General features: G+C 26.3%; 3 protein-coding genes across 5 annotated transcripts; 2 read left to right on the top strand and 1 right to left on the bottom strand.

The window, feature by feature from the left end:
- Positions 1-58: 58 nt before the first annotated feature.
- On the top strand, positions 59-4,754 carry LOC141530294 (uncharacterized). 2 transcript variants are annotated; one of them, XM_074247317.1, is made up of 10 exons: positions 59-248; positions 1,152-1,518; positions 1,606-1,964; positions 2,244-2,353; positions 2,424-2,569; positions 2,655-2,906; positions 3,105-3,335; positions 3,417-3,782; positions 3,891-4,024; positions 4,100-4,754. In XM_074247317.1, exons 2-10 carry the CDS (start codon positions 1,195-1,197, stop codon positions 4,272-4,274), a joined length of 2,097 nt encoding a protein of 698 aa, XP_074103418.1. In that variant the 5' UTR covers positions 59-248; positions 1,152-1,194; the 3' UTR covers positions 4,275-4,754. The 2 variants fall into 2 exon arrangements, with proteins under 2 accessions (XP_074103418.1, XP_074103419.1); XM_074247318.1 differs by lacking the exon at positions 59-248 and adding an exon at positions 304-431.
- Positions 4,755-5,091: 337 nt separating this feature from the next.
- Positions 5,092-12,138, top strand: Gcl (germ cell-less). Of its 2 annotated transcripts, XM_074248126.1 has the most exons (9): positions 5,092-5,684; positions 6,914-7,037; positions 7,127-7,223; positions 8,256-8,625; positions 9,124-9,396; positions 9,473-9,532; positions 9,623-9,841; positions 10,574-10,664; positions 10,731-12,138. In XM_074248126.1, exons 1-9 carry the CDS (start codon positions 5,539-5,541, stop codon positions 10,863-10,865), a joined length of 1,515 nt encoding a protein of 504 aa, XP_074104227.1. In that variant the 5' UTR covers positions 5,092-5,538; the 3' UTR covers positions 10,866-12,138. The 2 variants fall into 2 exon arrangements, with proteins under 2 accessions (XP_074104227.1, XP_074104228.1); XM_074248127.1 differs by lacking the exon at positions 9,473-9,532 and having other exon boundaries at positions 5,095-5,684.
- Positions 12,139-15,251: 3,113 nt separating this feature from the next.
- Positions 15,252-20,199, bottom strand: LOC141530803 (UPAR/Ly6 domain-containing protein crok). Its single transcript, XM_074248128.1, has 3 exons — positions 19,738-20,199; positions 16,254-16,415; positions 15,252-15,587 (listed from the first exon to the last, which is right to left on the bottom strand). The coding sequence occupies exons 1-3, from the start codon at positions 19,802-19,804 to the stop codon at positions 15,376-15,378; spliced, it is 441 nt and encodes a 146-aa protein (XP_074104229.1). The 5' UTR covers positions 19,805-20,199; the 3' UTR covers positions 15,252-15,375.
- Between the last annotated feature and the right edge of the window lie 3,111 nt (positions 20,200-23,310).

The following is a 23,310-nucleotide window of genomic DNA, read 5'->3' as shown; positions in this document are numbered from 1 at the left end:
CAACTTACAAGCTGAAAGCTGAAAGCTGAGTAACGCTCTTAGCTTAGAGCTGGGAGCCAGGAGCAGCTGTAAGTCTAGAGCTGAAGTCTAAAGAGGTTGAGTGTTTATAAAACGGCATGGCGGATCGCTGGAGATTGTCCAACTGCCCATGACTAAGATCTCCGGCCAAGTTATAGATGTCGAGTGAAAGTCAATGCTGAAATCTGTTATGTTACATACAACCTGATCATCAGCTTACTCACTACTAAGTATTAAAACCTACATATTAATTATAAATATATCAAATATATCGACATATTGTATTTGTATAACTTGTAATTCAATAAGTGCAACAAAATGTGATTTACATCCATCCACTTGAACTATCTATCATCAGCATTAAGTACAATGTCACCAGCTTGTGTTGATAAAACTGTGATAAATATATTTAAGTATGAATCTCGGTGTGGAATTTTCTAGAGAAAAAAAATACGACAATTTGTGACGAATAACCTTAATTTTAATTATTGGCTCTTTGTGACCACTGTTTGTTTTATTTTAACCAACTTGTTCTGTTTTATTGCATATTTTTATTTAAAAATTGTAATTTTTAATTTCTATGAAAATTAATTTAGCAGATATTTAATGATATTTAAAAAAAATGACATGCAGAAATTTTAAAAAATTAAAAATGCAATTTTTTTTAATAAATTTGTTTGTTAAATAAAATTTAATAATATTTAAGTAATTTATAACTTTAATGTCATTAACTTAGTCGATATTTAATCATTTTTGTGACAAATAAATTATTGTAAAAAAATTGACCTGTAAAAATCTAAAAAAAATTAAAAAATGCAATTTTTTTGAACAAATTTGTTTGTTAAAAAAAATTCAAAAATGTCATAAAATTTCTACGTCAATTTTTTTTTGCCACAATTTATTTGTTATAAAATTCTAAATTAATTTTCTTTATTACATTTCATTAAATTTAGCAGTCATTTGACAATTTTTTAATTTTATTTAACAAAAAAATCATTTATAAAAAATTGCATTTTTTAATTTTGTAAAAATTTCTACATACCAATTTTTATTTGCTATAATTTATTTGTTATTTATAAAATGATTAAATATAAGTTAAATTAATTTTAATATTTTATTTTTTATTTCACCAGATTGTTGTTTAATTATAAATTAATTGGCGTAAAATAAATAAATATGGCCCCATTGGACTGGAGCGGTTCCTGCCGCTTGTGCTCAGAAAAAAAGACCGAAATGTTCGAGATATTCGGTGAAGAAGGTATTCGCAGACGTGTTGCTCAGAAATTGCGCGTTTGCCTGCCTGTAATGGTGTACAAAAGTGACCCGCTTCCCAAAAAAATCTGCCAGTTTTGCGCTGCCAGGCTGGATGATGTCTACGAGTTCAGAGAATATTGCCTGAGTGTCTACAAGAACATGCATTTTAAATTGCTGGCTAGCAAGAATCTCACTGCGGTCAAGATGTTCCTGGATGCTATGTCTGCTTCTCCTGACCCTTGCCAGGTAATTTTTTTTTTTACTTCTCTTTAATTATTTAAATTAATAAATAAATAAATAAATAATTATTAATTATAAATTGATTGAGTTTAGGTCAGGCTCTGCATGATAAAGCAACGCGCTCCACCGCCGTTAGTTCCATTGCCGGCAAAATTCGCTCCAGTGAGGGAGAAAGAAGCAGAACCCATGGTCGAGCTACCCTGTGAAGTTCAGATAAAAGAAGAACCAGCTGATGCTGATCTAGATAAACTGGATTTCGAGTCCGGGGTTGGAGATAGTGACCACAGCTTAGCTGACGCGAGCACTGTTGGAGAAAATGGATGCCTTGATGAAAAGCAGACTAGTATTTTGGAGCGGGTGCTCAAAGGGGACCTGACTGTTAATGATTGCAAGGATGTGTCACCGAAGAGTAACTCTCAGTTGTGTTGCTCGATGTGTAATAGTTATTGCAAGTAAGTTGATATTAAAGTTAGCAGTCACTTGGTCATTTTTTAAATTTATTTTAATGTCAATAATTTATTAAATTATTTAATAAATAAATTTTTTTTTAATTTTTGTTAATTTCTAAATTTCAATTTTTTTTTTGTCATAATTTATTTGTTACAAAAATTCTAAAAATGATTAAATACATGCTAAATTAATTTTTATTTATAAAAATACTAAAAAAAAATTTTTTTTCTATTTGGAGTAAATTAAAATCCTGAAAAATTAATAATTTGATTTTTTTTTAGGACCAAAGAGAGTTTAATGAAGCACATGGAATTTGAATGTCCTAAAAAACCCGAATGTGGAAAATGTTTAATAATATTCAGGACTTTTGATGAATTAACACGACACGAAGGTTTTTATTACAAAAATTGCTTCAATATTTTAATATTATTGGATTTATAATAAATGAAAATTTTTTTTAGAATTGTGTCACAGAGATAAAAATGAAATCAAATCAGAACCCTATCAGAAAATTCATGACTTGATGCAGAACCACGTAAATTTAGACGCAGTGAAACGAGAACCAAATGATGGAATCAAAAGTCTTGTTTGTCCTACATGTGGAAAGGTATTATTATTGATTTGGTAGTTTTTATTTTTTAATAATTTAATAAAAAATTGATTTTTAATTTTTTTTAATTATTTAATTACAGATTTGTACTCAGCAAAGCGCGTTGTCGAACCATATGCGGACACACGAACCGAAAAAACACAAGTGTGATATCTGTGGGAGATCCTTTGGCTTATTTATAAGATTAGCAGCTCATAAACTAAGTGAACATAATCAGCAACCACCTATGAAACCGAAAATTAGTACTATTGAGCAAGAAGAAGCGCTGAATGATGAGAGAGAGGCGAGAGAAAGGGAAGTCAGAACTAAAGATCGCTGTCGAACTTTTTCTGAGGTATTTTTTTTTTTAATTATTCATTTTTATTTATTTAATTATTTATTTATTTTTATTTATTAATTAATTAATTTATTCTCATTTATTTAATTAATTTTTTTTTTATTTTTACAGGAGAATATTTTTTAAATTAGAAATTTTTTTTTTAATTGTAAAAAATAAATTTTATTAAATCAATAAATAAATTTTATTTTTTAGACTTTGGATAAGGATGAACTTGATGAAGAGAGACCAGCAAAGCGTACGTCATTGAATACAAATGTTAATAAAAATGTCGCGCGGTGTGGAATTTGTCAACAATGGTTCAATGATCATACGACAATGCTGAATCATCTTCAAACACACTCGGACAATTTAAACATTAAGAATTTTAATTGCAGTAGTTGCAAAAAAACTTTCAGGGAAAAATGGCAATTACAAAGGCATGAGGTAGTAAATTAAATTTTTATTTATTTATTTTTTTTAATTTATATTAAATAAAGAATTAATGCAAGTAATTTTTTTTCTCAGTTGTCTCATAAACGTGCTAAGGTTGTCACCTATGACTGTTCAGTCTGCAACAAACCATTCACAGAAAAATCCCAATTGGAGAATCATGAAAAAATTCACGTAGTAGATAGAACATATCGCTGTGCGAAGTGTGATAAAATTTTCTTTAAAGAACTTTCACTTATTACTCATCAATGTGCCAGAGTGCCTCAGTTTGGAAAGAATAATTCGCCTAGTAAATTACTTACGACCAAGGAGTCTTCATCAACTGCTCCAACAATCTCACCCGGCAACCAAATTAAGAAATTGAAATGTCCTAAGTGTCCAGCGACCTTTGATACCTCGCAGTTGAGAAATTTACATATCAGAATACACATCGAGCCTAAGGTAGAATTTTAAATTAATTAATATGGTTAAATATATTATTTATTAATTATTTTTTAACGTCGTTTGCAATTTAAAATAATAATAATAATAATTTATATTTATTTTTAGGTGCAAAATACTGATGATGTAAAACCGATGCCTAAGTTGAAACCAGAGTCCTTTTTTTCAGAGCCTGATGACAAGCCTGAAGAACAAAATTACACTGTGCCATTAAAGAGAACACTTATCAGAACTTCTGGAGGGTAAAAATTTTTTCATTTTTATTTTATTAGGAATTAAAATTAAAATAATTAATAAATTAATTAATTTTTACACAGATATCGTTGTGGAGTTTGTCAATCACCGTTCGTCCTACGAGACTTGGCAGTAGCTCATCTGAGATCAGCGCATCCGATGATGCCTTACCAGTGTCCTTACTGCAAGCAACGTTTCACTACTCAGTACGAATTCAGTCACCATATTAAAACAAGTCATCCGAATGAATCGGAGTGATTTGTTACGAAACTCAGGAAAATAGTAACTTTAATAATTAAAAAGACTTTTTTTTTTTTTTTTTTTTTTTTTTATTTTAAAATCAATTTTTTTATTTCAAAGTCAATTTTTTTATTTACTAACGATTAATTTGTTGATCAAATTATTTATTGAAGTTTAAAGATCTCAAGTTTTATTTTTATCGTTTATGATTTAATAGCAGGTTGTTACTAGCGGATTAATTGTCAACAAAAATTGAGTGTTAGAGGAAAAACATTTATTGAAGATTATATTTTTGATAATTCTAACAAGTTAATTAAAATTCGGAAAGAATTTTTATAATATTCAATATGAAATTTAATTCGAACGTTGACTTATAATTTATTATTAAATTTTTAATTAACTGCAAACAAAAAAATTTGTAATTTAAATATTACTTACTCAATTTAATGTTGACGATAAAGACTTGATGTATTTTCATTCCATTTTTAATGTTAATAATTGTCAAACAAAAAAAATGAAATGTATTTATTAATGTTACAATAAATAATATATAATTTTTTTTGTAAGTTATAAAAAAATTTTTTTTTATAATAATTAAATCGGCAGACATCTTTTTTAATTTTTTAATTTTTAAATCTAGAATTTTGATTAATTTATTTGATTGAATTAATTAATTAAAATTTAATTTAATTAATTAAAATTTAATTAATTTTCGAATAAAATAAAAGTTTAAATTTTTGGCGCTCATTTTAAAAAAGCGCGCATGCGCGTAGGATTTAAACTCATCAGCTGGAGAGAGGAGAAAAAACAAAAACACGGACAGCAACAGTATTGGCGTCTTCAATCTCAAATATACAGCAGCGGCAGCAAAGCTAATAAAAAAAAATCACGTGTACACATACTTGAAATGTTGTTACTGTGAGCGTATTCAAGTGTGTGGGTGCTAACAGCTGCCCCGTGTGTCGCAGGTTGCTGCAAAATGTTTACGTTTTCGTGTTCGTGCAGAAAGACCATTTCCAGCTACTTTATATTTGTACGTTTCTCTGAGATTTTAAAATACTCAACACTCGGCCACTGAACCATGCTAGCTTCAATTATTCAAATTTCATGAGATTAAATTCAATTAAATTACCCCGAGTATTTACAAGTAAGTTTCAATACTTCAGCGTACCTAGCAACAATACAGACAAAAAGTACTTACTGAGTGAAGAAAAAAAATATAAAGTAAGTTCAAAGAAGAAATAACAGACAGAAATATTTTAAAATAAAAATATAAATAAAAATGGGTGGTTATGTGAGTAAAATAGCATCAATGTCAAACATTGCTGTTAATACTGTTTATCGTGGACGAAAGCGAAAATGCATTGAGGAAGATGACTGTGACTCAGACTCGGAATTTATTGATAGAACTCTTCAGACTCCTAAAAAGTAAGTCTTTTTATTCAGACTATTTATATATTTTTGTTATACTGAAATTAGCGGTCAGCTGTCAATTTTAAAAATTTTTTTAACAAATTAATTTCAATAAAAAAATGCTTTTAAAAATTTTCACTTGTAATTTTTATTAATTATCACATGTGAAACTTTTTAATTAATTTTTTTTAATAATTTAATTGTTATAAAATTCTAAAAAAATTGTTAATATACGTCAACTTCAGTGTTATAAATTAAAAGACATTTTTCAATTTTTATAACAAAAAAATTAAATGCTATTTAATGATATTAAAGTTACCAGTCACTATATAATTTTTTTTAACAGAAAAATTTGTTTTAAAAAATTATTTAAAAAAAATTGCACTTTTAATTTATTAAAATTTCTACAAGTCTATTTTTTAAATAATTTTTTTTTGCTATTATTTATTTATTAAAAAAAATTAAAACAATTGTAAAGTGACAGCTAAATTTAATATCATCCAAAAAATTATTTGAAAATAATTGCATTTTTAATTTTTAAAAATTTTTACACGTTAATTTTTTTCATATTTTTATTTTTTGGTCATAATTTAACTGTTAAAAAAAATTCTAAAAATTATTAAATATCTGCTAAACTTATTATCATAAAAATTTAATTATTATAAAAATTCTGTCAGATGTCTATCAACTTCAGTATCATAATTATTCAACAAAATAATCTATTTAATTATTAGCATGTCCGTTATCACCGAGTTCACTCCCCTAATTAAATCCATGTGTGCTAATAATCATACATGTATTTATGTTTGTATTTTTAGATCATTCATGCCAGCGAAATAATCGATTATTTAATTACCAAGTACCAACAACATGTGTAACAGTTGTTTAAATATTATTTTATTTTATCTGAAAAATGTTTATTATATAACACAAAACAATAATTTTTTTTTATTAATTTAAATTCATGGCAATCGACAGGATGAGACATTTCTTTTTTTAACAGATGATGTCATCACATAGGTGTATATGCCTGTATTGTTCTATTCATGTAGCTTTAAAATATATCCATGTTTTTTACTACCGACAAAAATTTAAAAATTTTCTAGATAACATTTACTTAATATTTTTTATTACACTATCTATATTTACACTTGTTATTGCCGTCTGTATTTTTCTGATGATAAGAAATTTTTTTATGTGACAATAATAACAATAATATTAAAAAAAAAATTTTTTTTTTACAGAAGAAAGTTGCTAACAACTGCACAATATATTTACAAGACATTATTTCAAGAAGAAAAAGGAAGTGACATAACTGTTTACATGCTAGGAAGACCATGGCGATTGCACAAAGTTTATATAAGCCAGGTAATTTATTATAAATAATTAATTTAAAATTTTACTTTTTAAATTTTTATTTATTTTAATAATAATAATAATTATTAAAATTTTTTCAGAGTCCTTATTTCGCGAGTATGTTCTCAGGATCTTGGAAAGAAACAAATCAAAAATTTGTCCCAGTTGAAATCACAGACTCAAATATATCTTTAGACTGTAAGAATATTTTATTTATTTATTTTACTTCTAGTATAAATTCTATAAAAGTGCATGACACCTGTGCATAGACACAAGGAAAATAAAATTATATTTAATAGTATATACAATCAAGTTAAACAATTATTAGCTATTACAATGTACAAAGTATAAAGTTTTCTTATGACTAATTATACAATAATTTGTAATGTAATATAATTTTTTATTTTAAAATTCAATAGATCTAATCAACTTCTCAAAATTCTTGCTTAATAACTTCTTTTTACAATCAAGAGCTTTTGGATTGTTGGGAAGTACACGGAAAAAATAAGATGACACTGGGTATCATCTCAGATTATACTCAGTGATATCTGTAGTGAAAAAAAAATTTCAGATAGTAGCTAGAAAAATTCAAATTATACTGAGTGATATCTGGATTATACTCATTATAATCTAGATTATACTCATTATAATCTGGATTATACTAGCTACTATCTGAAATTTTTTTTTCACTCAGTATAATCTGGGATGATATCCAGTGTCATCTTGTTCTTTTTGTGTAGATTGAAATATTTTATTACCACAAAAAAACGCATTTTTGGTATTTGAAGTTTAAATTAATTTTTGGTAAAATTATTTGTCTATTTCGTGTATTATAAACCTTTTAGAGTGCATTAATTTACAATTAGTAAAATAATAAAGTCAGTAAAATTAAATAAAAAAATATAATACAAATTTTAACGATTGAGTAAAATAGAGTAATAATAATTGAAGAAAGAGAGCGTATCTTTTATTAAGTATTAAAAAGTGAAAGTTTTTTTGTTGTATAAATTCACACGTTTCGCTGTGATTGACCTACTTATCTAAATTTAGAAACTGCCTGCCTTTTACGGCAGTGCATCAACAAACTATAGATATTTATTTTTATTATTTTTACTCTATTTAATTTTCTTCAGTATTTCATTAATTGTATCGATTAATTGGAATTATTTGACTCTAATTTAATGTAATCTAATCTGGGTCACGGTTTAAAAAAAATAATTTATTTTTCAGCATTGTCGATAGTACTGGGGTCGTTTTACCAAGACGAAGTGAGTATTGAGCCTAAAAATGTTATCTCAATACTCGCGACATCGACACTATTTCAACTTCAAGGCTTGATAGATCAATGCACGGAGATAATGATAGAAACAACAAATATCAAAACAGTTGTACCTTACTACAACGCGGCGGTGTCTTATGGAGTGCCTACTGTTAAAGCGGCCGCGAAACGCTGGTTAGAAGTTAACTTACTGGGTTATGGGTCAAGGTATCCGTCGTTTTTGAAGGAAATAACGCCCGAGTTGATGGTGGAACTGATTAAAAGCTCGGAACTTGTCGCTATACAGACTGAATTTTGTATATATATGATGTTACGTGTATGGTAATTTATGAATATTCAATTATATACACTTTTAGAATTACAATTATTTTTAACTAGCTTTACCCAAGCGGTACAAAATTTTTTTTATCGAATTTAAGTTGAGGATTATTAATTTTTTAACTTCTTGTTGAGTGAAATCTACCAAAATATATTTAAATTAGTTTTACAGATTTTGAATGAAGAAATTTTGGCCCAATTTTTTGGTATTTATAAATACTGTAGTCAAAATTTTTTTCTTAATTAAAAAAAATAATTAATAATTAATAGTGTCAAATTTTTGATATTACAGCGGAAATATTGGTCGAATAAAAAAATTTTTGAAATAAAAATTGTTCAACATTAAATTTTAAAAAGAAATTTTCTCATAATTTTTTCTTTGGACCAATAAAAAAGTTGCAATTTAAAAATTAATATTTGTATAATTAAAAAAGATTAAAAAAAAAAATTTTCAATAATTAAATTAATTAAATAAATAAATTTTTTTTTTTAATTTAACAGGCTGTTTATTCACATGCAAAATAAAGAAGACACCGAAGTGGACGAGTACTTTAAAAAACACGCGTGGACAAAGGCACTATTTGAAACCGCGGAGGGAAAAGAATTTGCAGAGCCATTCAGAGCACTTAGAATGAAATACCTATTGCTGCACGATCAAGATGTTAAAATATTGAATAGCGATAATTTAATACCGGCTGAATGGCTCCACGATGCTTACAAGGAGCAGTGGCTGCATCTGCTGCGTATTGACGCAGACAAAGACGCTGATTGTGGGTGAGTTTTTAAAGTTATTTATTTATCCTCCGTGACCAGTCATATGATGTAACTTTTATCCTTTGCCCTATCTCAGATTACTCGACAACGTCCTCAGTATTTCGGCCCTGTATCCGTTTCAAGCGATTGTCTTTCGGTACTTTTGATTTTTTTCCGGATCAGATCTTCTTGAGAATTTATTCAGCTTCTGTAAAACTGATAGGCTGTTTTTTTGGCTATGTTTTAGACCAAAGCAGATGGATGAAGAAGAGTTCGCCCAAGAGTGCTTCAGGTGTGGCAGGTGCATAGAAAAACCTGGCGAACATATTTGGAGGTGGACGGCCTTTCAATTTGGGCTTGATTTAGTCGTTTATCTTGATACCTCCTCGCTGGGGATCAGACGGAATAATCGGACGGATGCTAATCATATTAGTGCCAATCATAGTAAACGAAATATTATTATTAGGTAAGAGTTATTGGTAATAATTATTTAAATAATTTTTTTTTTAATTAATTTGTTCTTGAATATTGCAATGCGATTTATAAAATTTTGATATTAAATTAAAATGAGATGCAAGAAAACAAATTAGTTGAATAAAAAAAATTATTTTGACTCAACTTAAAATTGTTTAAAATTTCAAGATTATTAAATTGAATTTTTTAATTTGTTAGATTATTTAATTAAATTATTAAGAAATAAAAAATTAATAAAAAACTTATAAATGTGAAAATGAGTCCTAAGTCGTTCAAAATATTAATGGAATTTTTTTTATAATAATTTTATTGCTATAAAAATTAAAAAAATTGACTTTTTAACTTAAAAAAAATTTTTTTTCTAATTTTTGAGCTTAAAAAATTTTCCTAAATAAATTAGCATAAAAAAATTTTTTTATGCACTCTTTTGAAATTTGTCAAGCGATACTGTAATGTAATGAAATATGTCGAACTTTAAGCAATGTAATTTCTAAACTAACTACTTTGAAACTAAACTTTCCTGAGTTAATTAAAGCTTTTCAACCCTTAATCATGTCTATTTAATTACCAAGCAAGAGTAATGTCCAATCAGAAATGAAAAGGGCTAATGAGTTTCTGGAATTTTAGTTTCAATAAAAAGTTTAAAGTTTAACACTTATATAATTATAATAACTTAATTATTTTATTGATTAATTAATTAATTACTAAATAATTTTTGTTACAGGGTATGTTTATTTTCATTAAACGAACAGAGACAAATAAAACACTATCAAAATTCAGGAGTATTAAGACTAACGTTACATAAAAATGAAGAGGTAATTTTTTTTTTAATAAAAATTTTCTATTTTTATTTTAAATATTAATTTTTAATTATTTTATAGAAACAAGTGATGTCGTTAGATAAACAATTGACTTATCCATTGTATATATCAGTGAATATACAAGTGGTTACGCCTTTCACAAAATCAGAAGAAGAAGAAAAACCGAGTGGTATTGCCACGCTCAAAACAACGTAGTTTAAAATTAATCAAAAGTAATGAGAATTATTTTAGCGTACTTTCAATCTAGTCTCAACAGTCTAAAAATGGACAGCTAATTAAATTTAAAGTTTTAAGAGTAAAACTTAATTTGTAACCGAAGGCAAGAAGAAATCAATTATTAAAATTATTTATTTATATTATTAATCCGTAAGGTTAATATTTTCTATTAGTATTCTATTTAGAGTAATCTGACTATTCTTGGTAGGTCTCTAGTCTCGATATAAATTAAATCGTTAGTTATAATTATAGCTTTCAGTTAAATTAATTATATATTTAATTATCAATGCAATTTTCAAGATATAAGATGTTCAATATTATTATTGAATTATTTATTAATTGCGGCTGATTTGAGAGTCTGGTTTGGAGAGGCTGGTTTGAGACTCGCCATAAGGGTATAAATTACTGAGTTACTTTAAGTTTAATCACTTATTATTTAATTAGCAATTTTTTTTTTTATTAAAAAAAATTTTTTTTTTTAAAGTTTTTTTTTTAGTTTCAAAAAGTCGTAATTTAAATTAAAAATTGCCATAAAAAAATTAAATAATTATTTTATCAAAAGTATTACGACTTAAAAAATTAATTTGGTGATTTAACTTGAAGTAATTTTACAAAAACGAATTAATAAAAAAAAAAAAAAAAAAAAACATTCCAATAAAATTGACAAAAAAATATTTTGATACATTTCTAAAAAGCCTTAGTGGACGTATTTTTATTCAATCATTAAAAAGGTGCCTTTGAAAATTATAAATAGATAAACTAACAAATAAATAGATTGAATAATAATTATAAAAAAAAATTTCTTACACTTATATCAACTATGGCTTTTTTATGAATTTTGATACGCTCTTTACTTATATTTTTTTATAATATATATTATCGCGGTGCATAAGTACATTTGAGATAATTATCTTCAAGAAATTTATTGGAAAAAAAATATAGTAGATATTATTATCAAGATTAAAATTGTTGAAAAATAATATCGTTGATATTTATTGCAGTTAACATTATAAAGACAGCTATTTTAATGAATTAAAATAATTACAATTGCATTTACAGAATTTTTTAACTTTCCGAGGCTGTGGCTCTGTAACTGTACCTGTAATATTAATGTATACGCTTCTTAAGTATACAGTAATAAAAAATAGTCATACAGTCTGATGGAATTTAATAAATTAACAGGATAATGTTAAAAATTAACTAAATAAATTTATTAATTAAGAAAAATAAATTAGACAGTTAATTATAACCATTCAACATTTTATTTAATTAATCATTCCTACACAAGATGTTGTCTTCTGTGTTTTTTATTTTATACAACTTTATAATTGTCATTACAAATAATCTTCGATAAAATATTGACATTCTTTTGATACGTCAAAAATAAAAAAAGAAATTTATATTGACTAATTTGATGTACATATATTATGAATAATGATATTTTTTTATTAATTAGTATTACAACACTTTATAATTCGGTTCAGTCGTTTAAAAAATTTATTTAAAAAAATATTTTACAAAATATTTTTCCCTCAATTTTTTCTTTTCATCAAAATTTTGAATCAAGTGAAAATAAAATAATAAAGTTTTTATGATCGTCTAACTCGATATGTTTTTTTAGCCATCAAAAAAGTATCAATAGAATGCCACTGAATTGTCGATTGATTTAAATCGAAGGAATATCAACAGTTCTAAATCTTACTTAACTAATTTACAACAAAATGATATCTTTATCTTATTTTTTTTTTTTTTTTTTTAATATTATCTAAGTCTTACAGACTAAATTTTAAGGCATATGCGACTGTGTCGACGAGAGAGCAATCAGTTATTTCTTTTTTGTAACAAAAAATTCGATGAAATATGCTTAAAAATTTTTGGCATGATTTTGAGCTGTTTTATTTTTAATTTGTTTATTAAATATAATGAAATAAATTTATGGACTGTCAAAAAATGTGATAAAGTGCTACTTTATCACATTTATTGCCGGCGAAAATTATTTAAATTAATCAGCGCATTTGTTGACTGGATTTGACGCTTCGCTTGCGAGAGCGCTTTGATTAGAATCCATCTAGCGGACGCTTTAGAATTAAATTCATTAAAATTATTTAAAAGCTCTCTTTCAATAAAATTAAACAAAAAAAAATTTTTTTATTAAAAAAAAAAAAACAATGAATTTTTTTTTTATTAAAAAAAAACAATAAATTTTTTTTTATTAAAAAAAAAACAGTGAATTTTTTTTATGAAAAAAAAACAATGAATTTTTCTCATTAAAAAAAACAATAAAATTTTTTTATTAAAAAAATCTATGAATTTTTTTTTATGAAAAAAACAAATTTTTTTTTTTATAAAAAAAAAATCTCGCCGATGCAGTCACGTTGTTTTAAGGCTTCTCAAAAAGAGACAACCTTACCTAATTTAGCTGATATTTTTAAGCAAACATCTATATACACCGTAATAATTAATTTTATTAATAATTATTTATTAAATCCATAATTTAATATTTCGTAAAATTCATTTCTGTTATCACTTTTTTTTTTTTAATTCTTATTTTATCACTTTCAATTTATTTTTTAATCCATTTAAATTTATAATTTAATTATTTAAATTTTTAAATTTTTTAAAAATAATTTTTTTTTCAATAATTAACAAGAAAAAAAATAATTCAGTATTTTAAAAATTAAAAAATTCAATTTTTTTTTAATTTAAAAATCTTTATTTATTATAAAAATTAATGGACTAAATAATTTACCGTCTTAGATCTCAAAAGCTTCCAAATATTTGAAAAAATTAATTCCTCTTGATTTTATTCCTAAAATCGATAAACTCTAATTTTAATCGGCTAAAAATGTCATTCATTGCTCTCATTAATTATTGCAGGTAGACAATATTTAAATTGCTGAGGTACGACGTTAGCTCAAAAACTATTCAACATTAATAATAACAATAATAATAATAATTGGACGAACAATAAAAGGACGTTGGTGTTTTACATCTTATAAACATTTCTTCACTCTTCTCTGTATTTATATACTTCTTTAAAATAATTCTAATTAATTTAACTCCCTCGGGCTACCATTGGTCTAATTGAATCAGCATTGACTAGACTCTCATAAAATATTGCGACAAAGCTTTTATTTACCTTTCAGTGTATTTCAAAATACGTTTTAATAATAGAAACATACTTGAGTTCTATTAATACGCTCTTTTGTATCTTCTTTGAAGTAATCGGCAGTTTTTTTTTTTTATTTTAAACTGAACAGACGCGCAATCCGTCTAATTAATGTCAAATTTTTTTTATTTTTATTAAATGAATTTTATTTTGAACAAAAAAATTTTTCAAAAGACCAGAATTGTTATAGCGCAAGAAGAAAATTATTGAAATATAATTTTTGAGGTCTGCAAAAATTTTTTTCCAGTCAAAAAAAAATTATTTTTTTTTACTGATAAAAAAATTTACTAGATTTAAAAAAAAAATTTCATTTAATTTAAAAGTTATTTTTTTTTTTTTTAATTAAAAATAATAAAATTTTTCTAAATTATGTTTTTGGTTCAAAATTTAATTTTTCTAAACCTAGTAAATTTTTTAATCAATCTGTAGAAGTTTTAGCTTCATTTTATTTGGATTGAAAATGTCGCCAAACCTTAATGCGATGTCCTTTAATCGAGTCAGATCAATTTAATTCCTCACAATCAGTTACATTGTTATTATATCAAATAACACAAACTTTGATCAACGAAATCAAAGCGACTAGTCACTTAAGGTAAAATTGACATGTATTTCTAATTATTTATTATTTATAATTTATTATTTATTTATTACGTATTAATCTTTGATTTTCATTTAACCGTCTTCATTTAGTTAAAATCTTTAAATTCCATAACGTTAATCATCAATTCACGATTTGATATGACGTATGACAATTATTGTGTTCAAAAATACCTGATATACATACATTTAATGTATATACGTAAAAACGCGCCTGTTCTGGTCATAAAAACATTGATTTACTTAACAGCTAGTTTAATTAATTAATTAAATATTTATTTATTAATTTATTTATTTATCGTGATTTTTTTTAATTTTGCAAGGACATACTTTAAAAATTACATACTGAAGAAATAAAAATTTTCAAGTCAAATTTAAATTAATTTCAATTTTTTACAATTAATTTTCAATTTATTAATAATTAAAATTAAAAATTTGAAAAAAAAATTTAATTAGACTTGAAATAAATTTTTACAAAAAAATACAATTTAAAAAATGGATAATTAAAATAAAAAAGAAGAAATAGTTTACATCTAGTGACTTTTTTATATTTTAAGAAAAATATTTTTCGAGTATCATTTTAAAATTTTTTTTTTTTTTTTTTTTTTTTAATTCCAAGAAACACGATAACAATAATTTATATTTATTTATTTATTTAATTAATTAAAGTATTATATTCATTATTGAAAATATTTATTGAGTTTTTATCATCGGAACGGTTTTCTAATCAGTTGTCAAAATATAGACAATACTAAAAATTGATAGTAATAATCCAAAAGTGGGTGTTGCGTAATTAGAGCTGTTACATAGGTCAGTAGTACATGAGCAGTAATACGCCATTACATCGTGAGTACCACTTCTTCTTACGCAATCAGCGTCATCTCTTACGTCGGTTATGAAGCCGCATCCTCTCACTACCCTTATTTTTCCGTAAACTGTGTCAATATTAAAGAAAAAATTATTTAGCTAACAAATGTGCGCTCAAAAAATTATTAAGTTGATTTAAGAAAAAAATTCTTTGATAGAAAAAATTATTTTGAAGAGTTTTTATTTTTTTTTTTAATTTAATAAATCTTTAGTAAAATTTAATTAAGACAAAAATTTCAAAATTTTTTGCTTAATTTAAGCTCTTCAAAATGATTTTTTTTATTTCGTATTTTTTTTTTTTTTTTTTTTTTTTTAAATATCCCGTGTAAAAAAAATCGTCATATATATTTTTCTATGCAGGAATCTATTTATTTTTAGAGTTTTGTTGTGACACAATTATTCAAAACTTCCTTATTATAAACGAACATATGTAAAATTTGAGAAGAAAAGTTTATTTGAAAACTCCGCCTAAATCATCTGAATAAACAAATTTTATTTTTCTGTTTTATTGTACTCGCTTCTTTACTTGACATTCTTGTCATAATTATTCCGAACGTGTATTTGTTTAGAAATTGAGAATCCAAAAAATGAGTTTTATATTTCCCGAGCGTGGAAAATTTTGATTGCTTAGGAGTTTGTGTAATTAAGAGATGTTTGGAAGTCTTGAAGAACTATGTCAATAAATTAGAAACTCTAGAAGTTACTGTGGAGTACTTAGCATGATCTCAACTTACCTTTCTGTGAAATTTTACGACAAATAGTTGGCTCGATATTATTAATATGCTCGAGACGCTCTTGGAAACTGCAATTTACGGTGCCAAGACTGTATGGATCGAAGGGATCTCCACATCTTGGGTCAAATGCACTGTTACACTCGTAACAAACGACTGCATCTCCTAAAAAATTATTAATTAAAATTTTAAGTAGTTAAAAATTTTTTTTTTCCAAAATTACATGGTAAAAAAAATTAAAAATGAAAAATATCTATAAATTAAATTATCAAAATTTTCTTAGCATGCATTTTTTATTTTATTTTATCAAAAAATTAAATTATCAATTTTTAATAAAACTTTTAATTAAAATTTTTAATTATAAAAAAATTTCGGAGTAAAAATATAATAAAATTTTTAATAGAATAATTTTATTTAAAGTAAATTTATCGATTGTTCTGTACTGTAATTTTTATTTATTTCTTTATTCGATAACCCAACAGCACAAGGCCAATAAAAAGGTTACAAAAAATTATATAGTGCACATTTTAGCTATTTTTTTTTCGTCTAATAAAAATTATTTATTTACTATTTAAGCAAATCAAAACAAATTTTTTTAATTAAATATATTAATATATTTTTGTTGACTTTAATTAAAGTACACATTCTTCCATATTTTTTTACTAAAAATACAAGATGCGCTAATAAATACTAACTACCGTATATTTGCTATTTTTATTATCAATTTTCAAGTATAAATATTCATAAGAATAAAATTTCCGCATGATTTATAATGCGAAGCATTAGAGAGTGCTTTACGATCGAAAAATTTATTTAAAAATATAAATTCAAGATATAAATCAATTTTTTTTCCGTAAAAAAAAAATTAAACATTATTTATTGACGAGTAAAATAATTTAAGACCGAGCCGATAATCAATAGCAATGAGCAATGAACAGTAATAAATTGAAAAGGCCATATAAATGTAGATAATAAAAAAAATAAATACTATTCATTTCCTGACAATGAACTAATCAATTTTGTCTATCATAATGATTATAATAACTAAAATAATAATAATTATTATTTTCATAATTTTAAAATAATTTTTTTTTTTATTATTATTATTTAATCATGTAAAATTAATAAAAAATAAATAGTATGACACAAGACAAAATAACAAAATAAGGAGTAATTAAAACTAAAACTCATACAGGAGAATAATCGATCATTTATCTGGGTTATAATTGGTTTAATAGTTTGCCGAAAAATATTACAAATTAAAGAAGGATTCATTTATTTAAGAAAAATTTATAAGAGCACGTATGTAAAAATTTATCTATATGAAATAAAATTGTAAAAAATAACAATATTGCTAATTATGAAATAAAAATAAAGCATTATTATTATTATTATTTATACACAGAAAAAAAAATAAATTGAATCAAATAAATACTTTTGAAAAACTTTATTTTCTTGATTTGAGTAAAAAAAATTTTTTTCTAAGAAATTTTTCTTGGTTTAAATAAATTTTACTTCAAGAATTTTTTTTTTTTTTTATTCAAGACATTAAAACTCTTAAAAATTTTTTTTTTGGTTCAAAAATTTTGGTTTTGATTCAAGTTAAATTTTTTTTAGTGTACCACTTTTTATAGATTATTCATAATACTTTAATTCTTGGTGGAAAATAAGAATCCAATTTCTTGTAAACTATTTTTTATTTCATCGTTAATGTTTCGTCAGTAATTCCTGATTTTTTCAAGACTCAAAATTTAAAACTACTCCACAATTTTCATGGATAAAAAACTTAAAATGACCCAATTGGCAGAATAATACATCCAGAATACAATTTTGTCCTGATAAATTAAAAATTACTTTGTAAAAACCTTATTGCAAACATACACACACACATTACTCAAATCAGTTATTTTTAATAATTATTATAATTAATTTAAAAAAAAAATAAATGTTCAAAAAAATATTTAAAAATTGTAATATTGTAATATTGTAATATTGGTATTTAAAAAAAAATAATTATGAGAAGAGTTTTCGGAATTTGCTGGTACCAAGTCAGCTCGAATTATCTGGAACTAGGGCAAAAATGTATCATGACGTCACTAAGTTTCTATCGACCGGCACCCCATCCGAATCTTTCTCCCACACTTCCGTCGAGCATCCATCTATGTATTGTGTGCATATCTCCAGATAAATACATATCACAAACATAAACATAACACTACATCCGCGACCCCTGAGTCTCGCCGCTTCCGTGCTCCGTAAATTCTACTCAAGGTTAAGGTCATACGTAATTTGGATCTCTTCTGTCAATTTATAAGAGTTTACAATCACTGACCTATTACTCTGTCGAGTTAATGAACTTTAATCAGCGGAGTATGAATGTAGAAATAAAAAATTAAACTTTTGCAAATGAGGCTTTTATTTTTATTTGTGAGAACAGTAAATTTCCGTGGCGTGTCGTCCCGTAAGTCCATTTACTTTCCGAGAATAAATGAGATGAAATAGGTTTTACAAAGACAATATCTTCTTCTGTATCGGTAATGTGGATTTGCTAGTATATTGTGTATTAGAAAAATTAAAACACACATGGCTAGGTAAGCCGTGGAAGTAATACAAGTGCTGACAATGTTTTGTATGACTTCAGTAAACTACCGATGCATTATACTGACACCTCCATTTCTGCCCTCATTCTTTAACTATTTATTTTTTTCTTTGATTGTTTTAAATTTTATTGACAGGATTAATTATTTTTTATTTTAATTGTAATGAATTAAAAATAAATATAGACCTTAAAAATTTATTGCAATTAATGATTAAATTATTGAATAAAAAAATTTATTTTTAAATATTTTGTGTTTAAAAAATTTTTTTAATAAATTTCAATAAATTTTAAAGAACAAATAATTAATTGGAATAAAAATAATCAATAAAATTATTAAAGAATAATTTAAAACTTGTCTTTAAAATTTACAAATAATTATTTTTATTACAGTGCAAAATTTCTATCATTTTTTATTCCAAAAAAAAAAGGAAAATTAAATTGATAAAAAGCACAAATAAATTAAATTAAATTTACAAATAATTTTTTTTATTACGGTGCAAAATTTTTGTTATTTTTCATTCGAAAAAATTAAAAAATTAAATTGATAAAAAGTACAAATAAATTAAATTAAATTTACAAATAATTATTTTTATTAGGAGGCAAAATTTTTGTTATTTTTAATTCCAAAAAAATGGAAAATTAAATTGATAAAAAGCACAAATAATTTTCAAATAAATTAAATTAAAAAATTTGGGTCGAGTTTTTTGGAAATGATTTTTTACTCATTGATCTTGAGAACTGTTACGACATTGGAACGGTGCCACCTGGGCCATTGTTACATAATCTCCTTTACTTTAATCAATTATTACCCGCCGATAATTCGGCATTAATTACTCAATCAAAAATAACTATTTATAAAAAAAAAAAAAAAGATAAAATAAAACTTACCGTAGGAGATGAATGAAATGAACACAACGATTGACAGCAAAGTTGATACAACTTGACGGCTGATCATAATTTATAAATAAAAAATGCGAAAATGTGCGATAGATTATTTATTATCAATTTAAAATTTTAAATATTCAAAAGTACTTTGAAAACACTTTCCACAAATTTCCCCGGAAAATTACAAACGCATCACTGGAAATGAACGCTGCGCTGATAAAATTTTCAGTAAAAGATTTTTGGATGGAATAAGAATAAATTTTTATAATTTCCAAGCAAGTAATACGATGATTCGCAGGTCCAGGCGATACGGGGGTTGGTTTGTCGAGGTACGAGCACGTGGTGCGATGTGGGTCGTGTCGAATCGCGGGCACTTCTGGACACTTGACCGTATCTCCGCTCCGCGGTTTATGCGACAAGACGCGCAGTGCACTTTGACTTTTACATGCGCCAGTCCTATCCTGCGGCCACCCACACTCCGTACTCGCGATCTCAATCTCTCTGTCTGGTGATTCCAGCCACCCCTGTAGCATCGACTCAGCCATCGCAAATTTGATTATTTTTCCGAAACAATAGACATTTAAATGTTTTTATTTTATCGATAATTTTTTTTTTTACTATTTTTTATTTTTTGAGTCTTCAAAATTTTTAAATTTTTAGAAAATTTAAGTACAGATTACAAGAAAATTTAATTATTTACCAAGAAAAAAATCAATTGAAATTTTAACAAAATTATTTTGTAAATAAAGAAATGACCTTGTTTCTTCAGAACTATTGACATTTTTAAGGATATAAGCTCATCCCGAGATTACCCTCATCGAGACCTTTCATTTGAGTACCCACATCAATTTTTCATATATTTTATATATTTATATATATGAATATATGAAAAATATATCAAAATGCATGTGGGTACTCAAATGAAAGCTTTTAATGAGTGTAACATCGGGATAAGCTTATATCTTAAAAAATGTCAATAATTAAGAAATTACCTTGTATCTTGTGGAAAAAAAATTTTTTAAATTTGGATAAAAACAATTTTAGATAAAAATTCTCAAGTTATCAATTTTTTTTTCTAAATTTAGAAAATTTCTTAGCAACAAAAAAGGTTACTGTGAGAAAAATTTTAATTTCTTCAATTAAGAAAATCAATTGTTTAAAATTTCTAACCAATTAATTTCTTATTTCAAAAATATCCATATTTAAAAAAAAAATAACCCTGATAGCCAGCGCTTTCTCAGTAAGTGTTGACTTCCAGCAGTTACGGTTAATTTATATATCAAGTTGGCGGTAATTCTTCTTTCAACAACAGTTGTAAGCAAATTGATGGAAATCTACGGCCGCAACTTAAATACAAGTTAACAATCAAACTTGTAGTTAAATTTCCTTTTAACTTTACTACAATTTGACTGAAATACTTGTACAGCAAGTTTTGACGTCTATTTGCAGAGTAAGTTATAGGTAACTAATAGGTAATCGCTCGCTTTGCCAACTCTTTCCGTCAAGTTTGCTTCAAATTGCGGACGTAAATTGACAGTAAGTTATAGGTAAGGTGGCTATCAGGGATTTTCTTCAGCGCAGTCTAAAATTTTCTTCCTAATCATCTGTCCTCCATCCATACCTTCCTCTGAAAATCAAGCAAACTTCTACTTGTTTACTCCAACTGCCTGAATAACCAGCATCGATCCAAACCATCCCATTTATACCGACTACCACCAGCAAGCTTCCATACCATCCTGCCACGATCAATCCAAAAAAGCAGCTTCCAGCAAAAAGAACCCCAGTTACTCAGCAAGTACTGGGCGATAAATCACATGTAGCTTAGAAGTCCCTCGTAACCCCCAATTAAAAAAGATAAACTATCAGGCGATCTCTCACTCGGTAAATCTTAATTATAACCACGAGTGATCTGTCTTAGCCCAACGAAAGCACGGACTATGTGTGTGTCTCACAGCACACACATGAAAATAAATATCCTCCCTTGCGTCTCCTCACGCAAATCGATCGCGAATTAGTCGAGTCATTATTCAATAGCCATCCGCGTCAGACTGGACCGGGGCTCATAACCTTTAGGAGGCTCCTCTGCCAGCCCCTCGATTTGCCGAATAGATGTTTAATTATCAGGCATAACATTAGAGTAACAATGTTAGAGTAAACCTGACCGCCTCTTTCTCGTATCGCATTCACAGCCAGCAATCCACTTGGCTCTCCCTTTTCCAGAGAGAGGGAGAGAGAGAGACAAGGACAAGGATGAGGCTCGAGTTTCTCCAGATTTAAAACAAAAGTGAAACTCAATGGAACTAAACAGGGTGTTCAGTGTTGGCTGGCGCACGCAGCATAAATCGATCGTCACTCTCCGACTCCGGAGAGAAGCAGTAGCAGCTAACACCCCAAAGGGGTTGTTGTAATCGTTCATCGTACACCACTACGTCGGATAGGAGTCGGGTGGTCTAGTATGTAGAATGTACTAGGTGTAGGATGTCGTTTGCCAGTTTCATTGCTGACGTTTACGTCCTTCCACCCCTCGTTCAACATTCAACATTTAACAGTCGCGTTCAACATTATACTATTTGACACACCAGCTACCGGGCCCAGTTTGTTAGTCATCATTGCCGAGCCGGTATTAAAGTGAGTAAACCCAATAGCAACAGTAGTACCTGATGTACGCAGCATAACTTAAACCCCTGTGTACTTAATACCGTGTAGGCACTTTATTTATACTGCATATCCCTTTATCCTTTGTATGGGGAGTTGGTTCACTGAGAAACAGAGAGAGAGGATACCACTGAATACCTGCATACTCACCAACACGCAAAAAGCTTGCTTTCACGGAAGGATGTTTGCATTAACATTTGATTCGGAGAAAAGGTTTACGTCGTGTGTATATTGGCTCTTAAATATTTGAACGGACAACCAGCTGTTGTCTTCGCAAGCTCCGGCGGCATTAGTCGTTTATTTGGCGCCCAGCTCACTCATTCCGCATCCAGGCTTTCTTTTGTCTTTGTGCGAGAGGGAAATTTAGAATGAGGGAGCAATTTTTGTTAAAGAATCGACTTTTTTTTTTTTTTTTTTTTTTTTTTATTGAAAATTGGTTTCTTTGGAGTTTTTGATCTGTTTGATTGAGAAAAATTGTGAAACTTTTTTTTTTTTAATATTATACATTATTTTATATGAATTTTATTAACTGCAAAACAATGATAATTTTTTTTTAATTATAGTTATATTGAAAAATATTTTTAGTTTTGGAATTTTTAGATCGAAATTTTCTGGGAAATTAATTTTAGAGAAATTAAAAAAAAAAAATTGATCAAGATTTTTGGTTTTAAAATTTTTTAGGTAAAAATTTATCAAAAAAAAAAACTATTGAAGTTAATTAATTTTCATCACAAAAATTAAAAAATTCTATATCCAAAAAAATAGAATTTTTTTTCATAAAATTTCCGAATCTCGTCCCCGAGATTAGTAACTATCAACTATTAAGCAGTCGTGGGTGTTAAGAGGGTGAAAGTTGAAAAAGAATAACCTTCTCAGCACCGCAATACCGGTCTCCTCCATTATCAGCAATTCTTAAACTCA

Source organism: Cotesia typhae, unplaced genomic scaffold (assembly GCF_013202065.1).
Source record: "Cotesia typhae breed Kobodo isofemale line unplaced genomic scaffold, CoteBio_Ctyphae contig_5, whole genome shotgun sequence".
NCBI classification, from domain to species: Eukaryota; Metazoa; Arthropoda; class Insecta; order Hymenoptera; family Braconidae; genus Cotesia; species Cotesia typhae.
The sequence above is the reverse complement of the archived record's forward strand: the minus strand, read 5'-3'. Positions and strand labels throughout refer to the sequence as shown.